At 42.3% G+C, this 23,504-nt stretch overlaps 1 protein-coding gene across 1 annotated transcript in view; it reads right to left on the bottom strand.

Moving 5' to 3' along the window:
- LOC147727647 (N-acetylneuraminate-9-phosphate synthase-like) overlaps positions 1 to 23,504 on the bottom strand; it is a 188,955-nt gene that overhangs the window by 83,747 nt on the left and 81,704 nt on the right. Inside the window, exon 4 of the mRNA XM_086961660.1 lies at positions 7,539 to 7,693. Coding sequence (XP_086817786.1) covers positions 7,539 to 7,693 — 155 coding nt within the window. The remainder of the gene's footprint in view (positions 1 to 7,538; positions 7,694 to 23,504) is intronic.

The raw sequence follows: 23,504 nt of genomic DNA, 5'->3' as shown, positions 1-23,504 counted from the left end.
TTAAACACTAACTCATCTTAACCCACTAAAAATACTCTGTACCCCAAAACCCAAACCTATCCCGAAACCCTAAAAATACCCCTGTACCACAAAACCCAAACCTAGCCCTGAACCCTAAAAATACCCCGTACCCCCAAACCTAGCCCTGAACCCTAAAAATACCACTGTACCCCAAAACCCAAACCTAACTCTGAACCCTAAAATACCCCTGTACCCCAAAACCCAAACCTAGCCCTGAACCTTTAAAATACCCCAGTACCCCAAAACCCAAACCTACCCCCTCAACCCTTAAAATACCCCTGTACCTCAAAACCCAAACCTAGCCCTGAACCCTAAAAATAACCCTGTACCCCAACACCCAAACCTAACCCTAAACCCTAAAATACCCCTGTACCCCAAAACCCAAACCAAGCCCTGAACCCTAAAAATACCCCTGTACCCCAAAACCCAAACCTATCTCTGAACCCTTAAAATACCCCTGAACCCTAAAAATACTCCTATACCTCAAAACCCAAACCTAGCCCAGAACCCTAAAAATACCCCTGTACCCTCAAAACCCATACCTATCCCTAAACCCTAAAACTACTCCTGTACCCCATACCCCAAAACTATATCTGAACCCTTAAAATATCTAAACACCCCAAAACATATACCTCAGTACCCCAAACATATACCCATACTTACCTTATCCAAACATTAAAAAAAACATGCTTTTACCATTCATGCATTTACAACGAATTTTGTTGTAAATGTATGCGTGGTAAAAGCATATAAAATGTAATGCCATGCGTTATAATGGCATTGCGGAGTCATGGTACTTTTATAATGAAAGTATGCGGAGTGATGGTATGCGGAAACAAAGTTGCGGAATAATGGGTGTTTACCCTCCCCCGGTAAGTACATTAGTGGCACGGGGGCCCACATTTCCAGCAACATACTCATATTTTCTCACCATCCATTTGAAAATGCACAGGTCTCTCTCATTGATGACCAGCACCGACATACACTTTCAGACACACCTCCCGCCACACGTTCTAAAATTGCGAACTTTAGAGCTGGGGAGCTACGCTCGAATCTCAGCATCAGCTCAACATCCAGGCAAATCGCTTTGTCGCCCCATGCCTACCACAAATGAATGTGTTCTTCTGTAATGTAAATTGTGCTCATGCCATGTTGTCGAGTTCGCGCTATATAATATTGCAAGGAAAAATAAAGTAGGGAAACTCGAGTTCACACACTACAGAACGCGCACTCTTAAGTGCATCAGCAGTGCACTGTGAATCGGAGCGTTTCACAGGCCTGTCACAGATAAGAAATGCTATCAAAACGAAATCCTACAAAACAATATACTACTGGCCGGCAGCAATTCATACCCGGACAACTTCGGGAAGGGCTGCTAGTGCTATATAAAACTGCAAATAAATAAGTAAATAAATATCCAGAAATTACTGAACATTTGAACGTTACCATACTTGCTATAATATGTGTGACATTTGCTTTACCGTCAGGGAGGGTACATACTCAGAAATGGTGGGGTGTGCATTCAAAATATCGATTTTTTTTATATCAACCTACAGTAATATCGATTTTATAACATCGTAGGGACAGACTATTGATGTCAAGAATATCAGTGACCTGAATATTGACCTTAAGGTAAGTACATTTGTTTTTTTTATATCGAAGTAAGTAATATCAAAGTAAGTAATATCGAAGTAAGTAATATCGTTAGCAAAAATATTGTTGTTAATATTATTGCTATTAGTGTTATGTCTTTTAGTATGTATTTTATATGTATGTTTAAAAAATGTAGTAATGTATTTTTATTCTTTTTACATATATGTATTAAATGTTTAGAAATCCGTAATTCTTTTAAAGTAAATTTTGCGTTTTAGTATCAGAGCCGGTCGTGAGTTTATAGGGTAATAGGGCGGGAAGTAATTTAATTATAATTAATTAATTATTAGGTTTTTAATTATTGTTATTTATTATTAATTTATTGTTAATTACGTATTAATTGGTAATAATTAATTTGTATTAATTGATTAATTTATCACGATATTAATTATAACAACAAATGTACTATTTTATTTATTTATTGTTATTGTTAATTAATGTATTGTTAATTAATTAAAAAATGCTCATTAATGTTTAGTAATTGATTAATTGATAATTAAATGTATTATGTTATTTTTTATGGGTAGCAGGTTGTGGGTTTTTAGGGGAATAAGGTGGGAGTAATTTAATTATAAATAATTGATTATTATGTTTTATTTATTGTTATTAATTATTGATTGTGTGTTAATTGGTAAATCGTTTTATTAATTGATTAATTTATAATTATATTAGTCATACTTAATTTATTAATATTATGGTTTTATTGTTATCATCAATTAATTTATTGCAAATGTATTAATTGGTCATTCATTTTTATTAATTGATTAATTAATAATTACATTATTTGTGTTATTTTTTCATGTGTAGCACGTTATGTCTTTATGGGGGAATAGGGTAGGAAGTAATTTAATGTTATTTAAGAAAGTATAAATGTAATTATATTGGTCTTTTTTATTATTTTTTTGTTAATTCATTATAAACATGCTATTTATTTTACAAAAGTTATTTAATTAATAAGTATGTTAATGTAACCCCTGCGCTATCCCACTTTTTCCACACTGTTACACTCATTGGAGTTGGAATAGTAATTTTAACCCCTACGCTATCCAACTCATTTCCCTACAGTTGCACTCACTGAAGTGGGAATAGTAATTTTTACTCCTACGCTATGTTATGTCAATTTAATTTGTATAGCGCACATATACCCTTAGGTGTCTTGGTGCTACATACTATGCTTTGAACTTCTACTTCTAAAAGAGCCAGGTCTTAAGTTGTTTTCTAAACTCAAGAAGAGAGGGAGTTTTCCTGAGATATAAAGGGAGTTCCATTCCTTGATGGTCTTGTAGCTGGAATCCTCCCCCCCAAGTCGACTTTTTAATTCTGACCGTAGGCATCAGATTGGCATTGGCTGAAAGCAAAGGTCTGTTAGGGAAGTACCATCTAAAAAGGTCCCATAAGAATTTTGGACCTTCTTTATGTAGTGCTGTATGGGCGATGCAGAGTACCTTGAACTTTACCCGCTGACCAACTGGCAGCCATGCTGATCTAACAGGCTGATGTTTAGGTATTTCCAGAATAAGTCTTTCTGCGGCATTCTGTACCGCCTGCAAATTTCTGAGGTGAGTAGATTGAACATTGATATCAAGTCCATTACAATTATCAAGTTTAGATACAATTAAAGAGGTTACAACCAGCTTTCTGGAAGTTTTGGGAATGAATGGAAAAAATGTTTCATCCGGTTTTGGTTGTGAAGTACAAGGAAGACACAACCTTGGAAACTTAAGATTTAAAACTAAGTTTCTCATCTATGATAACCCCAAGGTTCTTAGCTTTAACCACAGGAGTAGTGGGGGCCAAGATTGTCTGGCCACCAGGCTAGGGACCATGGTGGGAAAAGATTACCGAACATAATCACTTCAGTTTTTGCTTGAATTTAATTTCAGGCAGTGAGTGCTCATCCAGTGACTCAGAGTGAGCATACAGTCATGAAGTTTTAGGGAGTGATTGGTATCCATATCCACTGTCGAGATTACCAACTGGGTATCGTCGGCATAGGAGGTGGGAATCAGATAGAAACTTCTTATCAGTGGTATCAATTCCACCACATAAATGTTAAAAAGCGTAGGGCTCAGTGAGGAGGCCTGCTGGACACCACACGGGAGGGTGAAAGGTGCTGGCTTGAACTTTTTAAGATGGACTGTTTGATTTTAGTCGATGTACCAGAAGGGTTTGATCCACAGTATCGAATGCTGCGGATAGGTCAAGCAGAACAAGAGCTGCCAACCCGCCGCCATCCAATGAGGAACAAATTTCTTCTATGGTTTTAATCAGAGCCGTCTCTGTACTATGATTTGTTCTAAAGCCAAACTGACTGTGATCCAAAATCTGATTATCAACAACAAATGCAGAAAGCTCTGCATTTATGGTTTTCTCAATTACTTTCGTAGGTATTAATGGATTAACGGAAGCGTCTTTTGTCATTGTAGTCAAATTTTTCACGGTTCAAAATAGTTCATTGCTGGAATTACCAGCTTTTTCTATCTGCGCTGTGTTGTAAAGACTTTTCTCCAAAATCAACTTTTTAAAAAAAATCTAAAAGCATGGTTTTGTACGGATTTTTTTTACCGGGCTTCATAATTTTTGCGCCAGATTTTTTCTTGCCTTCTGCAAGCCTGTTTATCTACTCCCAGGGCTTCTGAGAACCACGGGGCTGATGATGTTTTTCTATTTTTATTAGTTCATGTAGTAGAAGCTAGCTTTGCGAAATTAGTCTCAAGCCATGTAGTACAGTTTATGACTGAGGTTTCCGCATCCTTCTCCAGGTCCAATTGGCTTTGTGCTAACTGGTTGACCAAAGTCGTGGAGCTAATTTGGTGCCATGCTCTACTAGTGGTCTTGGACTCAACTGTATTAGGACTGTTGGGTTGAGGGAGCTTATATCCAAAAAAGAATGGCATGGTGATCAGACCAGGTTAGCGGAAGGGTAGATATTGGAGATGGCTGGGTTGTTAGTAAAAAGACCATCCAGAGTGTGCCCTGCAAGATGCGTAGTTTCTTGAACAAGCAATCTGAGGCCTAGTTCTGATGTCATTTTGAGGAACTCCTCTGTGTCTCTGTCTTCATTTCTTTCTAGGTGAAAATTCATATCTCCTAAATTCGTAAAAAAATTGGAATGGGGACTGAGCTCTAACAATGAGTGAACGTTAGCCAGAAAATTGTATCTGGGACCTGAAGGGCAGTAGATCAGAAGGCCTTTAAAAGTATATTGGTCCTAGGGAGTAATTTTAATGAGAAAGGCCCCACTTTCAGGCATGGGGGTTATTGAACAGTTAATTCAATCCTGTGTATCAATGCAAGTCCACCACCTATATTTAGTGTATATCGTGTCTAAACACTTTGTAGCCATGCAGAACAGTGATATTAAAGTTGGAGTTAGATGTTACATCACCCCAGGTTTCTGTTACAAATAGTACTTCAAGTTTGTTATCTATGATAAAGTCAGCTATATCGTATTTGTGTTTAATCAATGACCTAGCATTGATAAGGGCTAACTGCAAATCGATGTACGTTTGATGTGGAGTCATGGATTCTCTCTCTGTAGATTTGACGACAAATCTAGAATAATGGGGAGTTTGGTGTCGCAACCTGAACATTGAAGGTGGTCCGGACTTATTAGGTTTTCACAATTGAGTAAATTACAGTCCTGATGCGTGGGTGGGCATAAGGCTTTTAAGCTTTCACCTGAGTAGTATGGAGTAGGTTTACATGCAGTGTACGGGCCAGGATCCTTGTCCCTGGGCCCAGTCCAGGCGTGGATGGGCGGAGACGGGTTTGCCTTTGGCGCGCCTTCAGTGTGCCGGCGGCGTACCCGCTGCGTGTCCGATCCAATAATCACCTAAATAGGTGCCTCTGGAATCTGGACCGCTAACCAGGCCTGAAGTGAGTGCCCAGAAGTAATGCCTGGAGTGAGGTCTTCCCTCTGCAGCAATCAGCGTGAAGCCGCGGCGGACCGGGGAAGCCTCGCTAATCAGGTGGGTGCAAAATGCGAGAAGAAACACAGTTATTACAGTAAAGAGCTTAAAAACAGTTGATGATTAAAAACACAAGAAAATGCAGAGCAATTTTAAAAACCTGGGACGATTATAACCAGAGATGTTCTAAATAGCGAAGTGGCAGCGTGTTAGGAGGTCGAAAGGGTCAGGGAAAAAGACCTGTGCAGGTTTTAGCAGCGTGTCGTGGTCTTGGCAGCAGCAGTATGAGACCGCTATCCAAGACTTTCTCTACTGTTGCACTCACTGGGTTGGGAACAGTAATTTTTACTCCTACGCTATACAAAACGTTGCCTACTGTTGCACTTCATGGTGTGGGAATACCAAATTTTACCTATACGGTATCCAACACTTTCTCTTACTATTGCACTCACTGGGTTGGGAATAGTAATTTTTACTCCTAACTATCCAACACCTTCCCTACTGTTGCACTCACTGGAGTGTGAATAGTAATTTTTACACCTACGCTATCCAATACTTTCCCTGCTGTTGCATGTTTGGAGTTGGAATAGTAATTTTATTTCCTCCTCTTTCTAATATTTTTTGTATTATTTTAGTTAATGTAGTATATAATTATTTTTTTGTGAAGCTTAAAAATTCTTTTCATTTTTGTAATTTGTTATATATATTTATTTAATTTGAATTTATATTATTGTTTTATGTGAATAGATGTATTTATAATTTATAAGATATTTTTAAAAAATGTATAAGTTACTAAAATAATTATTACAATATATTTATAAGTATATTTGATATATTATATGTATATGTTTAATTAATTTTTATATTATATATTACTTATAATTTTTAAACATTTTGAAATATTTTTAACTATGTTTATTTTAATTATATGTATTATTTACTTTATTTGACATTATTTTTTTACTTATATAAAAACGATATTTTTAACAACGATGTTTTTGACATCAATATTTTTTTTCTCGACATATTTACTTATCATAATGTAGATAGGAGGTAGGGGAGATATTCTTGACTTCGATATTCTTGCGTCGATATTTCTGTAGGTCGATAGTCTGTCATTCGATATTCTGTCAGTGATTCATATCATCTAAGTTGATTCAACCAATGCCCTCAGGCACGGCCCGTGCCGGGCGTTATAATGGGGTGGTGACATCAGGCAGGTGAGGGTCAGGGTGGGGGGTTGTAAAATGCGGGATATGGAACATTGGAGGTAAGAACCGGGGGAAAAAAAACAAATTTCGTTGCCCACACTGCATCATATTTGGCAATGCAGCGTGGGCAACAAATTTTTTTTTTTTTTTTTGGTACTTACCTCTAATGGTCCATGTCCCGCATTTTACCCTCCCCTGCCTGTGTCACCGCCCCAGTATAACTCCCAGCATGGGCCGTGCCTGAATGCCCTTATCCACTGCACAAAATGTTCATGATATCAGCAAGGGGCATGCAAATATGTAATTTGACAGACAAGATGGGCAAAGTACACAACATTTGCATTTAACGAAGTTGCAAAGTTTGTGTATATTACCCACATTTGCTTGAGACAACATTTTAACAATAAAACATTTTTCTTACACAATTTTTTGGGGCAAAAGCATGTTATGGGGTGTGGGACAGAGTGGGGTTCCAGCAAAAATGATATCACCAAAATTATATTTTACTGACTTTTTCACACAAAAAAATACTTTTTACTTTCACAAGTTAGTTTTTTAACTGCCTTTGTAACCTCTTGGTATTCAAAATGTTTACAATAATGAAGCAAAAGTTCAACAAATTTGACGTAGCCCTATTGCTTAGACTGAGATGAAAAATTTTGACTAAAACCATTCCTCCCTATAGTAACTCTGCATATGCATCTATTATTGCTTTATTATGCAGTATCTTCAGTTCACTGACCTTTATCACTCGGAGGTTGACATGCGCGGGATCTAAGGGGTATGCGCTGGTGCACTGGAGGATGCAAAAATTTGGATTGATCGGTTTCACAATCTGGTAAACTCGACGCATTGTGTCCATCGACTGCATGCCACTAGAGATTACCATTGGACGTCCTGAGCAAAAAAAGGAAGGAAATATGAATGCCCGGAGTAATAATCATTCCAGATGTTATAGTGATGTTTGTGCACAAACACATTACAACAATATTTTCAACACACATTTGACAAAATGCCTATTAGATGTTGCACATAACCTTGCGTTGAAAGCCTGTTGCTATAGGCCAATACTTACTAAAAAAAAGTATGTTTTCAACTTACCCTTAGTAAAGCAAATTATTAATTGTCACTTTGTTATTTTAAGACATTCTTAAATTTTGATCGGATTTCAAAGCTGATAGAGGTGAGAAAAAGAGGATGCACTTGAGGCATTTCTGCACTTATAGTCTCATTTTCTTTAAACATGTATGGCGATTAGTAGAGTATAGAAATCAATTACATGTTCAAATTAGAGGTATGAGAACAGTTACTTTCTGACTTTCCGGTTTCTTCTGCGTAACAGACTGTGAATGGGGATTGAGACGTTATGTTACTAATAAGAAGATCAACATATGGTAAGTTTAAATTGTGATATTCTTTAAATAATTCTCATTCTTTCCATAAAAATAGTAGTTACTTGGTAAAATTCACCAGGACTATAAAGATGATTGCTTATTTGAATTGTTAAGCAATCGGTTAAGTTTGAATGTGCGTGGTGTGGTTTGTCAAGCCCAAACCTAACCAGAAAGCAATGCTGCCCATGTATGCATTGAGCTGTTGACTATGCTTTGTTGTGTTTTGACAGGTGTCAATTATGCTTTGTGGCTTTGCCTAAGTTGCCATAGTGAAATGAGTGCAGCCTTCTGTGGTAATTAATTACCACTTTAGATAATGAGAGACTCACTCAAAGAATACATGATGCTATTTCTATGCTGCACCAGGGGCAGCTCCTCCACGTGGGCGGAGGGGCGCCCCCCACTGGTTTCTCCCAGTGTGAGAAGCAGAAATATAAAATTGTGCTTTAAATACCATGTTATGTTTCTGCTTCTCGCACTGCGAGAAAGCAGATGGCAGGGTTTGGTTGGGGACAGGTGGGTGGGCGTTGCTGCTCCAGGCAGGGAGGCGTGGCTTGCCCAATGTTATGGGCGCTGACTGTTTGGTCGGCCCCAGGGCAGACGAAATCAGTCATGCACACTCTACATTTTCTCTGTGTAGGCTGCATGCAGCCTACATAGAGAAAATGGCCTCCCCATAGACGCCTGTGGGGTCGACGTCCCAGCTAATCACAACGCTGCCATTGCAGCGTTGTGATTGGCTTCACGGGAGGAGAGGGAGGCTGCCTGCTTTCTGCAGAAAAATAAAGAATGGTCACAATAGCAACATTTACGAACGAAAAAGGAATATTAGCATTCATGAGACCTTGCTTGCATGAACTGCAAAAAATGCAATATCTTCAAAGTGATTGGCATCTAATGCAGTTATTATTCAAAGCATTGATCATTTAAGGCAACACAGTTGCTCATACAACTGACAGTGCGGTTTGTATTGACATTGCTCTTAGTGTGGGTAGAGGGAGGTATGTGGGTTGGGGTTCAAGTGAGTAAGTGAAGGTGGTGGACAGGAAAGAGGTAGCTTGACAGAAATACATCAATTATACAATATATAACATTTCCAGCCTAAATCAGGTCAATTGTTCCCATATATACACATAACTCTGAAGGACATTAACTAATGAGAATTCTGTCATCAGAGCTTGTGGAGTAGATGTCTATAGTCAACGTTCCGACCCCTGGGAAGGAGGGTAGGTTGAGTCCTCAAGATGGAGTCTTCATCAGGACAAAACGGAGAAGAGCACCTACTCCGGAAAAATGGCACGTAGGCTCAGCTGTACAGTCATTACATTGCAACTTATTGTTTTAAAGCACATTTGTGCAGTATTTCCATCCGGAAAGGTGTTTCTAGTTTTGGGGCCAGCAGCACCCAGTATCTGCCAGTAAGTGGGACAAATATTGCAGTATTTGGAATGGTTGCTCTTCCAGGTTTGCACTATTTTCTCTTGTCCCAACTACCATCTGGAGGAGCGGCAGACCTGAAAGACTGGCTGGCTGTACCGGGCTCGGGTGCTTCCCCGAGAGGCTAGCAGGGTGAGGGGCTGGATTTGGAGCAGTGCAGCAGTTTCAAAAACACTGCAGAGTTCCTTGTATATCCAGATGTTTTTGAGGGAAACAATAAAAGTGTCAGTTTAACTCTGGTGATTAATGTACCTGCTGGACAGAGATATGAGTGTTGCTTAGTGACAGTTTTGACTCCTCTAAGGTAGTGCAGAGGGTTAATATACCTGCTGCAAAGAACATGTACCATGCATATCAAAGAAGAATATTTTTTATGTGATAGCTCAGTGGATTACAATCGTAATCTAGCACAGTGAGCTATGAACTGCCACTAAAGAGGTGCATGCAAGCTTCATGGTGCAGGTTAGAAAGTTATGTTTTTTCCCAGTTTCTCATTATACTTATGTTGCTAAAAAAATGTTCATTTGGGTATAAATGCATTCTTATTATTAAAGTCAACCCTAATCACTGTGTTAAGTTCTAAATCCAGAGTGTGTGCTTCTTCAAACCAAAGTGGTACAAAAGGGGGTGGTGATGGAGGGAGCATCTGAACCAATCAAACACTCACACCCAGTCAACAGATCTGGGTTTAATCCATCACTGTTCTTTAGCCCACTCTGCCACCCCAGTTCAGACATGGCCATATGCAAATCAGTCTGACCCTGTGCCTCATGGGAACAGTCCAGCCCGAACTGCCAAGCCATGCCTTCCCTGGACCGGAAACAAGCTTCCGAGGATCGGTGTCTGGCATTTCAGCTGTCTTCAGCCCGGCTTGCTTGAATCCAGTGGCAAAGTGAGCAAGGGATTTGCATATGGCCATGTCTGAACTGGGGTGGCAGAGTGGGCTAAAGAACGGTGATGGATTAAACCTAGATCTGTTGACTGGGTGTGAGTGTTTGATTGGTTCGGCTGCTCCGTCCATTACCACCCCCTTTTGTACCGCTTCTTCAGACCAAGCACACTTAAAATGTGCCTATATGGATGTTATGTTATGTTATGTTATGTTATGTTATGTTAGGTTATGTTATGTTATGTTATCAAAGTTTTCTAAAGCGCTGGCACACCCAAGGGTTTCATGTGAATCTACACCTTGTAGTCCCCTGTTCCTTAGTACACACTGATTTACACATGTATGATTCATTCTCTCTGAATGTGTGTGTGATCTAAAGTGCTCCAACACCCTACACTGGTATGAGAGGTGCTATAAAACAAATAAAATACATGTGAGAGAAGGGCTATGGAGAGATGAGAGGCACTGTTGGTGGGTGATAGTCCCAACAAAGATTGTTGTAACCTGGTGCATAGTAAGGCCATCATTGACTATGCTTTAATAACTAATACAATTGAATCCATCATGACAAATGTGTTGTAGAATGCACCATTTTATCAACATTTTTCTTGGGGGGAAAACCCCCCGAACCCTGCTTTGTACTTGTCAGGCTCGCTAGCTGCACTCGCTTTGCACCTTACATGGGCTGGTCTGACAAATTTGGCATTGGCTGCTTGGGTTCCGAGGCCGGCCCTGCAGACCTGCCAACTTCTAAACATTTTTCACGATGTGAGATGAGGGGGTGGAGACTCTTTGGAAGGTCAGCGCTTTGTGCCTTGCTCAGCGGTGCATACTACTGAACACCTGATCCGTGCACAAACACGGCATCGAGCTCTGGGACCTGCTCGACACAAGATCCCCGGATGTCGCCTTCCTGACAGAGATCTGGTTGAACGACTCCTCCGCACCCGACATCGCCAAAGCCATCCCAGACGGCTACAAGATCACCCGCAGAGACCCCACCAACGGATTTGGACAAGGAATCACCATCGTCCGCAAGAATAGCATCAGGGTCTCGACTAGCACCAACGACTCGCTCAGCACCGCCGAACAAATACACTTCCAGGTCCACACCGACCCCAACTCCACCCTCAGAGGCACCCTCATCTACCGCCCCCGCCCCCAGTTCAGCGACTCCATCGCCGACTTCATCAGCACACACGCCCTGACCTCCACCGACTACATCCTCCTTGGAGACCTGAACCTTCCCCCTGAGAACGACAACAACTCCACAACCCTGATCGATAACCTCGCCAACCTCGGACTAAAGCAACTCGTCACAACGCCCACCCACTCCGCCGGCCACACGCTCGACCCCATCTTCTCCTCAAGCCCGCACATTTCCACCAGCCACACCACCGAACTCCTCTGGACCGACCACCGCTGCATCCGCTTCACCTTCCAGAAACCCACCACACCCCACCGCACCCAACAGATCCCCCGCCGCTGCTGGAGCAAAATCACCAAAGACCAACTACATGAAAACCTCGCTCTCAGCCCATCCAACGAACCCCCCAACACCGACGACGCTGCCCACAGCCTCAGACACTGGATCGAAGACTGCGCCAACACCTTCGCTTGCTGAAGAAACTCCCCCACAGAGCCACCAGCAAGAGGGTCAGCTGGTTCACCCCAGAACTCCTAGCCTCCAAGCAAGCCTGCCGGAAACTAGAGAAGAAAGGGCACAGCGAACTCCGGACAACCGCGCAGCACACAAGGACGCCATCCGGTGCCACCACCACCACCACCACCTCATCAGGGCCGCCAAGAGAACCTCGTTCAAAGACCGCCTTGACAACAACTCACACAATAGCAAGGAGCTCTTCAATATTGTGAAGGAACTCTCCAACCCCAGCTCCAACACCAATGGCATCCCGCCGTCACAAGCCCTGTGCGACTCCCTCAATACCTTCTTCCACAGCAAGATAGCAGACATTCACCACAGCTTCAACACCCAGGCAGACCCAACAGACAGCAACACAACAGACCCTCCGCACACCATCGACCACGACCCCCTGCTAGCCTGGGCCAGCGTGAGCACCGATGACACCATCAAGACCATGAGCACATTCCACTCCAGTTCTCCGTCAGATCCCTTCCCGCACCACGTCTTCAACAAAGCAAGCAGCTCCATTGCACCCCACCTGTGCAACATCATCAATCTCTCCCTCAAGACTGCGACCTTCCCAGAGAGCTGGAAACACGCCGAGATCAACGCCCTACTGAAAAAAACCAAGGCTGACCTTAGAGACCTCAAGAACTTCCGGCCCATCTCTCTGCTCCCCTCCTCGGCCAAGGTCATCGGGAAAATCGTCAACAGACAGCTATCCCGATACCTCGAAGAAAACAGAATCCAGGACCCTTCCCAGTCAGGGTTCCGCAGCACCCACAGCACCCTCTTTGCCGCCACCGACGACATCAGGACCCTGCTGGAAAATAGCAAGACCGCAGCACTAATTCTCCTAGACCTCTCCGCTGCCTTTGACACCGTCTGCCACCGCACACTGACCACAACATGGCAGCAGGGATCCGAGACAAGGCGCTGGAATGGACCACCTCCTTCCTCTCCGGCAGAATCCAGAGTGTCCGCCTCCCCCTATTCCGGACCGAAGCCTCCAAGATCATCTGCGGCGTACCCCAGGGATCCTCCCTTAGCCCGACACTGTTCAACATTTACATGGCCCGCTCGCACATGTTGCCCGACAGCACGACCTTAACAAGACCAGCAGTCTGAAGCTGAAATCGAACAAGACGGAGGTTCTCATCCTCGGCTCTTACCCTTCAGCCTAGGACAACTCCTGGTGCCCGAAGGCTCTGGGAGCAGCCCCGACACCCACCGACCACGCATGCAACCTGGGAATCATCCTCGACTCAACACTCTCAATGACCAAGCAGGTCACCGCCGTCTCCTCCTCCTGCTTCAACACATTGCGCATTCTCTGCAAGATCTACAGATGGATCCCAACAGATACAAGAAAGACAGTCACCCGAGCTCTCGTCAGCAGCAGACTCGACTACGGGAACGCCCTCTACGTGGGAGCCCCGACCAAGCTCATCATACGACTACAACGCATCCAAAATGCCTCTGCACGACTGATCCTCGGCGTACCAGGCCACATCACCCCCCACCTGAGGGACCTGCACTGGCTCCCCTTCAGCAAGAGGATATCCTTCAAGCTCCTTATCCACGCACACAAGGCACTCCACAAGACCGGCCCAGCCTGCCTCAACAGACGGCTATCCTTCTACTTCCCCAACCGCCAGCTAAGATCTGCCGACCTCTCACTCGCCAACGTCCCGCGCATCCGAAGAACAACCACTGGCGGGAGAACCTTCTCCTACCTCGCTGCCAAGACATGGAACACCCTCCCATTGAGCCTATGACAGACCAAAGACCTGCTGCCCTTTAGGAGAATGCTCAAGACCTGGCTGTTCGATCAGTAGCGGCCCCCCCCGTGCCTTGAGACATTCGCAGGTATGTAGTGCGCTTTACAAATGACTGATTGATTGATTGATTGATTGATTGCTTGTGAGTCTCTTCACCACTCCCTCACAAAAAAGGCTTCTTTTAAATCTGCCACCAATGTCCTCAGGTCTTTCCACATCTATTCGTACATCAGCTTTGCAGAAGGTACAAATATGAGAAGAGAACCCTCTCTACTCAGGAGCTTCCAGCCCACCTTTTGATCCACTGTGTTATATCGGCAACTCACTGTGTGACGGTGAGAAGGGAGCCAATGGTGTGTGAAATGCATTGGCACAGTGAGTGTCTGCTGATCTGCAGTGGTTCTCCATTGGCTGTTCATGTTGCCTGTGAAGATCATCTCCGCTTCTCCTGCTGCATGATAAGTTCTCTGCTACAGTACCTTGGTCATTTTCTATTCAAAAGGCTGGTGAGCCTGAAAAGATCCTCTATTCTGGAATCAGATGATTGTGGTTCCAGCAGTAACCTCAGTGAAACGTCCTACTTACAATGGGTTGATGCAAGGTTATGGATTGCGGTCTGCAGTGGCAGTATTGCAGGCTGTTGACCTGGAACACTGAGGGCTATGGCATTGAGCTATTCTTTCTCATTTGACAAAGTGCGGGTTCTAGTGGTTCAGACATAGACACCATTGTGCATTTAGTCTCCTGCACAAAGACAGGATGGCAGTCATTTTTGTTGCATCAAACATGAGAAAACAGAAATAGAAAAATTATTGTGCAAGCTGTCTGTAAGCCATATTGGAGTACTTTTTCTTGCCATACAGGTGCACTGTGCAGGCACTTTGCAGGAACACTAAGGGGCAGATTTATGTTAACTGGCGCATCCCCAGGGATGCGCCAGTTAACATGCGCCACAGTGCGCCACAGCTCCGCCAGCCATGGTGCGCCGCATTTATAATGCGGCGCACCATGGTGCAAAAACGGCACAGATGCGTGACGCATCTGTGCCGGAAATGTGTCGCATTGCTGGAGTTGTGTCGCAAGCGCGACGCAGCTCCAGCAAGGCTCGGGGGTGCCCCATTTTAACAATGCTGTGTCAAGACCTACGCCTGCTTCAAGCAGGCGCAGGCTTTTGACGCAGCATTGGCTTAAAAGTGACTGAGTGAAATCTCATAGATTTCACTCAGCCACTTTTGCGAGGCGCACCTGCCCCGGAACGCCCACCCTGCGCCGGAACGCCCACAAGCGGCGCAGGGCTTTACAACGTGACGCATCTGCCTAGATGCGTCACGTTGTAAATCGTTCGTAGGGATGCGCCACGTTTACGCCGCCTTGCGTGACGCAACAGTGGCGTAAACATGGCGCAAGGGCCTCATAAATCTGCCCTAAATCTATAATATGGAGTCCAGGTGGTGGGGCAGGGATATGTGTGTTCAGCCTTGTGAAAAGTTAAAGTTGAGATTAAAAAAATAAAAAGGAATTACTATCTTTTGCTCTCAACTTTCAAATATTTTTTCCAACTTGCCTACCGCTATGCAATACGCTTTTAGCATTAGTATGATAACTCCGCAGTCAGTGAGGAGAGCCAAAAAACGCAAGAAGATAGGCACGTAGTTTGTCAATATAAAAAAAATAGTAAACTTACACAAAAGCGCAAGTTTACCTTTGTGAATCCAGACCTCTGTCTATCAAATCTCTCTGCTTATGCGATAATGACCAATATTTGAGTAAAAAACATAAAGGCAGGCAGAACAAACAGTTGTGAATGTTATGTTGTGTGGATTTGTAAAGCACAGCTAACCACCTTTGAGAGTATTCAGGCACTGAATAATAATAAAGAGAGGATGAATGCGGAGAATTAAGTTGGTTAAAAATAAAATATCACGTTGCTAAAAAGATCTCCAGAAACTGTCCAGACAAACAATATTTATCTGTTGAGATGAACAGAGAGTGCTGAAAAGGTGCACATTTCCACCTTTCAGTAGATCTTCATATCTCCTCTCTTCCCTAATCTTAAAATACTTAAACACACACTGTTCAATAAGACATTTTGAACTTATTCTGATATGGTAAGCATGCTCAATCCATAGGGCAATACATATTTAAAAGATTTGCTGTTTAAGCAAGATCAAGATCTTCCCTATTGCAATAAACCAGAGATTTATAATTTAAGTGAAATAAAAATATGGGCCTAGATGTATCAAGCCTTTTGCGATTCCTTAAGGCCGAAATTCTGCGAATTTCGGCCTTAAGGAATCGCAAACGGACATTTTGCACTTTTTGAGATGTATGTAAAATTAGCAAAATAAGGAATCGCAAAAAATTGCGATTCCTTATTTTGCTTAAGCATTTAAGGAATCGCAAATTTGCGATTCCTTAAATGCCATGTATGAAGCTTTTTTTTCTTGCGAATTCAGGTTAAGGAATCGCAAATTAACACGAACTTGAGGTTCGTGTTAATTTGCGAATTCCTTTACAAAAGCAAAATGTGCCAATTTTGAGTGTGGCATGTGACACACATACATGCCCACAGGGCATGTATGTGCGCCATATGCACACACATGTAAGTTTGAGGGGTGCAGCAGGGTGTCCATGAGACACCCCTGCACCCTTGCAATAATTCTCAAATTGCGATTAGCAAATAGCGAAATCGCAATTTGAGAATTTTTTCAAAATCAATCCTATGGGCCTCCTGGCCCATAGGAATGAATGGAAAATTATTCCTAATTTGCGAATTCGCAACGTGCGAATTCGCAAATTAGGAATCATAAGGAATCGCAAAAAAAAAGCGATTTTCTACATACATCCCATTTTACTAATTCTTAATAGCGATTCGGTAAAAATCGCTATTAAGAATTCGCAAATGAGAACGATGATACATCTAGGCCATGGTTCTATCCTGATTATACGGTTGATACACAAAAGAAAAGAGAAATTGCACTGCGTGGAGCACAACACCACTGACAGTGGCCTCCTGGAAGTCTTCTTCTAAGTCTTCCGAGTAGATGTCCTTATGAAGACACTGCTATTACTCGAACCCTGAGCCTACGATGTAGAGTTCATGACTGAAAAGCCTTATTAATGCTGTGAGCAAGAGTTAATAGTGGCAAATATATTTACGGTGTATAAGCAGTGCAGTCCCTTTGTTTTCTGTAATCATGTGTGCCTGCCACTAGTTGTGGTATTGGCAACATAATTTGCACTATGAAGTAGGAATGTGGCTTTGTGCCCAGCTCCAGATAAATTGTTACTAGCTGTAAACCACTACCTCTTTGGGTAGTGTGGTGCATGCATATCTTACCCGCCCCTACAAAAACCTGCTATGATCGCTCCTCAATAAATAGCGATTGCTGTGTTACTATCGTATTCTATTCTTGTTATACTGATGCTCTCTATAGAACTTACATCTTGTTCTTCTCATAAGTGATTTTCTTTGTAGACTTCTCACTTTGTTGTTATATGCAAATTGCTCTCATAGCTGTCGGTGGTGTATGCTATAAACAGCTGTTAAATAAATAAATAAACAAGTATTGCGATACCCTTGCGGGTGTGATTAACAGCCTGCTGATTCCAAGGTGCAGAAATGATTTGGCATTTATGGACTTTTTGAGATACTGATTTATTACTGTTTTACCAATCACTGTGGTCATGTGGGCTTGAATTATACTCAAGATATGAATAATATATGGGGCGGCAACATAACTGCGTTATTAAAATCATGAAAGACAGCTCTGGCACAAAAGTTAGATAGGTTGGCATATTTTTTTTAGAATTACTTATTCCACAGTGAGGGCTAGGTCAAGTTTTGGATGGCCATACAAACTCATATTTTTCTAGTATGAATGGTCGAGAAAATTTGGAACTATTGTGTATTAGATTATCGAGTGAGGATCAAATAATATTGCTCAACTGATAGACAGGGATGCATTTCAAAGAACGGTATCTTTCGTACACTAAAAACCATGGTAATAGTTAGGACAAAGGTTTATTGGACACTTTTGTGATAGAGGGTAAGAAAATAATGTATGGCAGTCCACATGTAAAGGTCCCATGAAATAGATGTGGGGCCTACAATATCATACACCCAACAGAGGGTATAGAGTCAGTGAAAGCATGTGTGAGAGGTAAAGTTAAGGAAACGTGAATGGGGATGTGTGAATACCCTCACCAGGCATATAGAAAGGTTCAGCTGTCTTCCAGTCCAGGGATTAGAATGTACAATGGGCAAAGGGTGTGTTTCAGGATTCACTTGACATACTGAAGCTCAACAGTTTAATGATGAAGACATGAGGCATTAGTCTAGCCTTTTCCGTGCTGATGATGGAACCACTCCGTCATCAGCCGCGGTGGAGCTGTGCTGATGACGGAGCGGTTCCGTCATGGCCCGCCCGACTCGCCTGCACAGCGCGGATTCCGCGCCTGCGCTGGGCGTTCTATGGAGCAGGCAGGGCCATGACAGAACCGCTCCGTCATCAGCACAGCTCAACCGCGGCTGGTGACAGAGCGGTTTCAGCACCAGCATGTACCCGCCGCGCGGCCGACCCGCCCCCTTAGCGCTGCGGCGGAATAGCCGCTGCAGCGAAGGGGTTACAGTGTATTATAGCATAATGTGTGACCCAGAGGAGGAGATTCTAACGAAAGTATATGGAAGGGGGAGAGATTTGCTGTTTCCTGGAGTCATCAGAAACCTATGTCTTGGTGCCAAATGTGGTTAAACACTGTCAGTTGGGCCATAACTATATTTGACTGTCTCACAAGCCGCATTGCTCTACAAGGCTGTTAACCCTTTCTCATAAGGTTTATGTTCTAAATTTGACATGTTTCTCACCAACAACAAAAAATCTCATAGGATTGTAGATTCAGAGCTATCCCTCTCTGATTATTCCAAACCAAAGCATTCAATCGTTTTATAGTCACCAAGGCCCATGGCCCTGAAGGAGGGAATGTTGACTTCTGTGTGACATGGTTTGCTATTTACTGTTAATTTTAACTAGACTAGAATGAAATTCTGTAACACAGAAAAGTCCATGAGCAGCACATGTGAACGATTTAATATGCTGGTATGGAATATTTTATGTCAACTACTTGGGGCCTCAGCAAATCATTGCTAAACAAATAACAATAAATAATCAAGGTGTTGTGTAGTTCTTAGGAGTCCCCAGGACCTGTGCATTTTGGATGACCTAAACTGAGGGCTTGGTGTCCAAACCGACTCTGGACACCCCCACAAGATATGTCAGCCTTTACACCAGCTAGCTCTACAGTGCCACTGCCACCCCCTGTATTCTACAGTAGTGTAGGTAGTTTCTGGCAACCACTGAACATGACAACCCTGATTTCTCAGGGATTAGGGATCATGGAAAACAGTACAGTACTTTTTGCTCAGACACTGGTGCTTGCTTTCTCTCAGAAAATACACAATGGCAATTAGGACGTTTCAATAAGTATTTATTGGTCCAGCTACAGCCTTCTCTGAAACATATGTGTGCAACAATCAGGAGACAGAAGCATATGAAAGAGATTGCTTGTACCAATATAGTAAATAGTAGACACATTTCTACCATAGCGCTAATAATATGAACATAAGCAGTTCATATAAAAACAGAACCACTTGCATTTTCCTAAAATGTACGCCCTAATTAATTTGCCTAAATGTACCTAGCCTAGACCTGTATGTGTATCATGGATATGTGCATATGTGTATGTGGCCAAGAAAACCCCTAGGGAAGCTCCAACCTGCTTACCTGATGGTTGATAATGAAGGACCCGTCTCTGCTTTGAGGTTGACACCCAGCAAAGAATGTCAGACCGCTGCGTGTCAGCATGCAAGACCCCGTCTCAGCTTGGAAGGAACTCTCCTCTTCTTTGTAGGGGTGAGTGAGGGTCTTTTATACTAAATTGGTCACTCAGGGTTTTTTTTTAGAAGCAATATGTTTTCAAAGCACTCATAAGTGTTTTGAAAACAATCACCAATGTTTTTCCAAACAAATGTGATCATGCACATCTGGCTGTTGGCAAAGGATGAAAAAAGTGGTGACCCTTATATAGAATCATTCAACCTTGTCTAGAGACATGTTTATGTACGTCAGGTACAGGGATTATGATGATTGAATACTAAGAGCCTGGTGTCAAAGAGACAGGAGCAAGCTAGTAGGTAATAAATAAATAAGTTGATAGTCTCCACAAATAAAAGTATAGGAAATATAACATTGTAGCAGTGAGAAGCCAGTGAGATCTTAAGGGGCAAAAGGAATACATATAGAACTAGAAGAATAATAGGCTTGCCCATCATTTTTTGAATTGGAAATAGGGTATTAAGCAGAAGGTTGACATTTTAAGAGTCTGTTAAAAGACTTGGGAGTGAAGAAATTGAGATCTAGAAATTTCAAAATATGTCATTATGTGGTCATTTAGTGGGACAGTGAAGGATCAAACCATAGAGTAATGTTTTGGCTTTCTGATAATAGTTACCTGTTTACTTAGAAATATCCATGGTGCTCATTTAACTTGGAAGCCATTTGCAAGTAGTACCTAAAAATTCATCATGTGGTAGCATCCATTTTAATGGATGCGCATGTAACAAGTAGTAAATAATTTACCCTGATCTCAACCCTTAGCAGTTTTGGCACCGAGCAAATAGGCTTAGTTAGAGACAATGTGTAAAGCACTGTACAAAAACAGGTAAAAAGTAAAAAACAAAACACAATAAAAATTCCACACCAATTTATACAAATAGGGAAATTTAACAAGCCAAACATCAAAAATCCCCATAAGGGTATCCAGAATTATGAATTTGTCAAGATTTAGGTGGAAATAGTACCAAAACACACTAAGCCAGTAATACTCTCTGAAACTGGAATCTAGGCACGATTTAAGGTCACCACGACAGAGCCATGGTCGGATACACCAAGTGAATTGTTTGCATTGAATAGTATGGAAGTCAAAAAGTTCAAAAAGCTTCTAAGTTCCACTAAAAGAAATAACTTTGTCACTTTTTGAAGAAAAGCATTGACATTTCTTCTAAGTCCCAATTCAGCAAGGAACTTTGTCACTTTTTTAGAAGAACAGTACTCCCTGCTGAAATTGTAGCCACCACCTTTGAACCAAAGGCCAGATACATGAAGCAGCTTGGTTCCACTGTGACTCTGGAGCTTTGGAGATTTCTAATTGAAAATTTGCTACATCCCAAACTAGAATGGAGTATAGTCATTTTTTCAGAGATGCGGGGAGTCTTGAGCGGGACACCGCAGAAATTTAATAAACAGCTAGTCGGATGCTTTTTACTGTGGATTCAGCTGGAGCTCTGGAGGAAAAGACCAAACAACCACAGGAGCCTTGTAGCCCACCTTTTGACATGGATACAGGAGAGAGCAGATCCAGGCCTTCTCTCAGGTCATAGACAGCAAGTCTGTTCCTCTTCTGGAACCTGTTCTGAGGAATTGCCTTGGGGTGCATCATTTTTGCACGAGACCAGCTAATGGTTGGGAATGACTCATGGAGAAGTGCCTAACCAATGGACTAAAAGTTGAAAGGTCATCCCTCTCTACTTTTTCAGCAGTTACTGTTTGCCCCACTGCAAAATATCTCACAATGCCCCTCACACTCGAAATCCAAAATGGGGAGGCACTTCTCTCCTTGTGCAGAGCCTGTGTGTTCCCACAGACGTGAGACAAGGGCAATGAGTAGTCCTCTCCTGTGGCCCCTGAAGCCCGTTTCTGGGGCTGGCTTTCCTCCGACTAAGTTTAGGGCCAGCCTGATTATGGCTATACAGTCTGGGACTTTCCAAATGTCACCTAACATTTGCTTGTGACATGGCCATCTGAAGTTAATTAAGTTTCTGTGCCCCCAACTGGTCTTCCTGCTAGGGAAGAAACCACCTCCCAACACTCAGACCAATGTCTCTACTCTAGACGAAATTTTCACACATCTTTCACACCAAATTCGAGCTAAGTACCAGCTATCCAGTTGCTGGAGAGCTAATGCAAATTAGCCTCCAGCAGCTTCAGACAGAGTAAAGGTAATGCTCTAAGAGTTACATATACAATATATTTAATAAAAATTCAACTTCACGTTTAGGCTGGGTTATTATAAAATATATATACAAGTCTTTGAATGGAGTCTGTAACTGGTAAAGTTAAAAAGGTATATATTTAAATATAAAATCTTCCTGAAATATCTTTATTCGGTTGTATTGTTTTACCCCAAGTGTGCTGCGCAAATTTTTGCCCTGTGCAGGCTTTTAAAATAGTGGGCTGGATTTGGATGGCCCCCGGCCATTCTTCTCACACGCCCACCTTGACGCATGATTGCCGGGGGCCTTCCGAAGCACACATGGGGTTAAACCATCAAGTTTACAAGGATAAAAAGCTCCGTCCTTTTTCAATGGATTAGATTTCAGAGAGTAAGTTTAAAATATGCAATACAAAGATTAAGATAAAAAATACATTATAAACATAAAAAAACAAGGTTCTGATTAACAACCTTCCAGTTAGAGTCACACCACATACAAAGATATTTAAAAAAACCTATATACAGTAAGCAAATTCATTATTTCCATTAGCCAGCATATAACAGTCAAGGAAGATTTGTTTTCTATTACTAGCAATCAGTGCAACCTAGGGTAAAAGCTTCTGGCGAGTGATCCAAAGGAGAATAAAAAGCAACTAACAGCAAAAACTATTGGCCCAGATGTATCTGTTTTTAGAATTCTAAATGCAGTCTTGTATTGCCTAGCTACAAGATTTTGAGATATCGGTCTTATTCACCTCATGCGTATCAGTTGGCATGTGGCGCAAAAGAGGAATACGTGTTCTTCGGTCTCTTTAGTCCTAGCACAGGCAGGACTTGGATCTGGTAATATCCCAGTGGCCTCCTTGCTGGGAAACTTTAGGAGCAGGTTGCCATATCTAAATCTGGCATGTAAACTTTTGGCAAGTGGTGGTGTGAATTGATCCATGAAAGGTTCAAATCGCGGCATGGCTAAGCATTTAGGAATAACATTGTTAGATGGCCATTTGATGATCTAGTAGCATAACGCTTACCCCCTACCTCCCAGTATCTGGATTTAATTTTTGGTAGATCGCCTCTGGTTTCTTTCTCTGGCTGTTCCCATAGATCCAACATATTCATTAATTTGCACCAGCCTGCGATATGTTTGAATCACAGTCATTTTTTGGCACCGCTGGTCGTCAATACCTCCCTCATAGAGTCTTAATAGTCAGAAAGCTGGGGAGTTGTCCACATACATAACCAATAAATAAGAGGTTTCAGTAAGGCCATGTCACCTATTCTCTTCATCCCAAGATCACAAAACAAGGGAACCAGTGGGGTGGTAGTAGGTACTGAAAATAGTGACCTGACAAAAATATTTTCGCAGATAGTTAGTTTATTGACATTACTGTGGCCCCATATATTTGCTCCACATAGGGCACCACTTTGGGCTTTAGCATGGTAGACCTCCAATGCTGGAGTTACGGATTGAGTGTAAGACTATATGTGGAATCTCAATATTGATTTAGACCTG

The sequence above is a fragment of the Lissotriton vulgaris genome, chromosome 3_1 (genome assembly GCF_964263255.1).
Source record: "Lissotriton vulgaris chromosome 3_1, aLisVul1.2, whole genome shotgun sequence".
NCBI classification, from domain to species: domain Eukaryota; kingdom Metazoa; phylum Chordata; class Amphibia; order Caudata; family Salamandridae; genus Lissotriton; species Lissotriton vulgaris.
The sequence above is the reverse complement of the archived record's forward strand: the minus strand, read 5'-3'. Positions and strand labels throughout refer to the sequence as shown.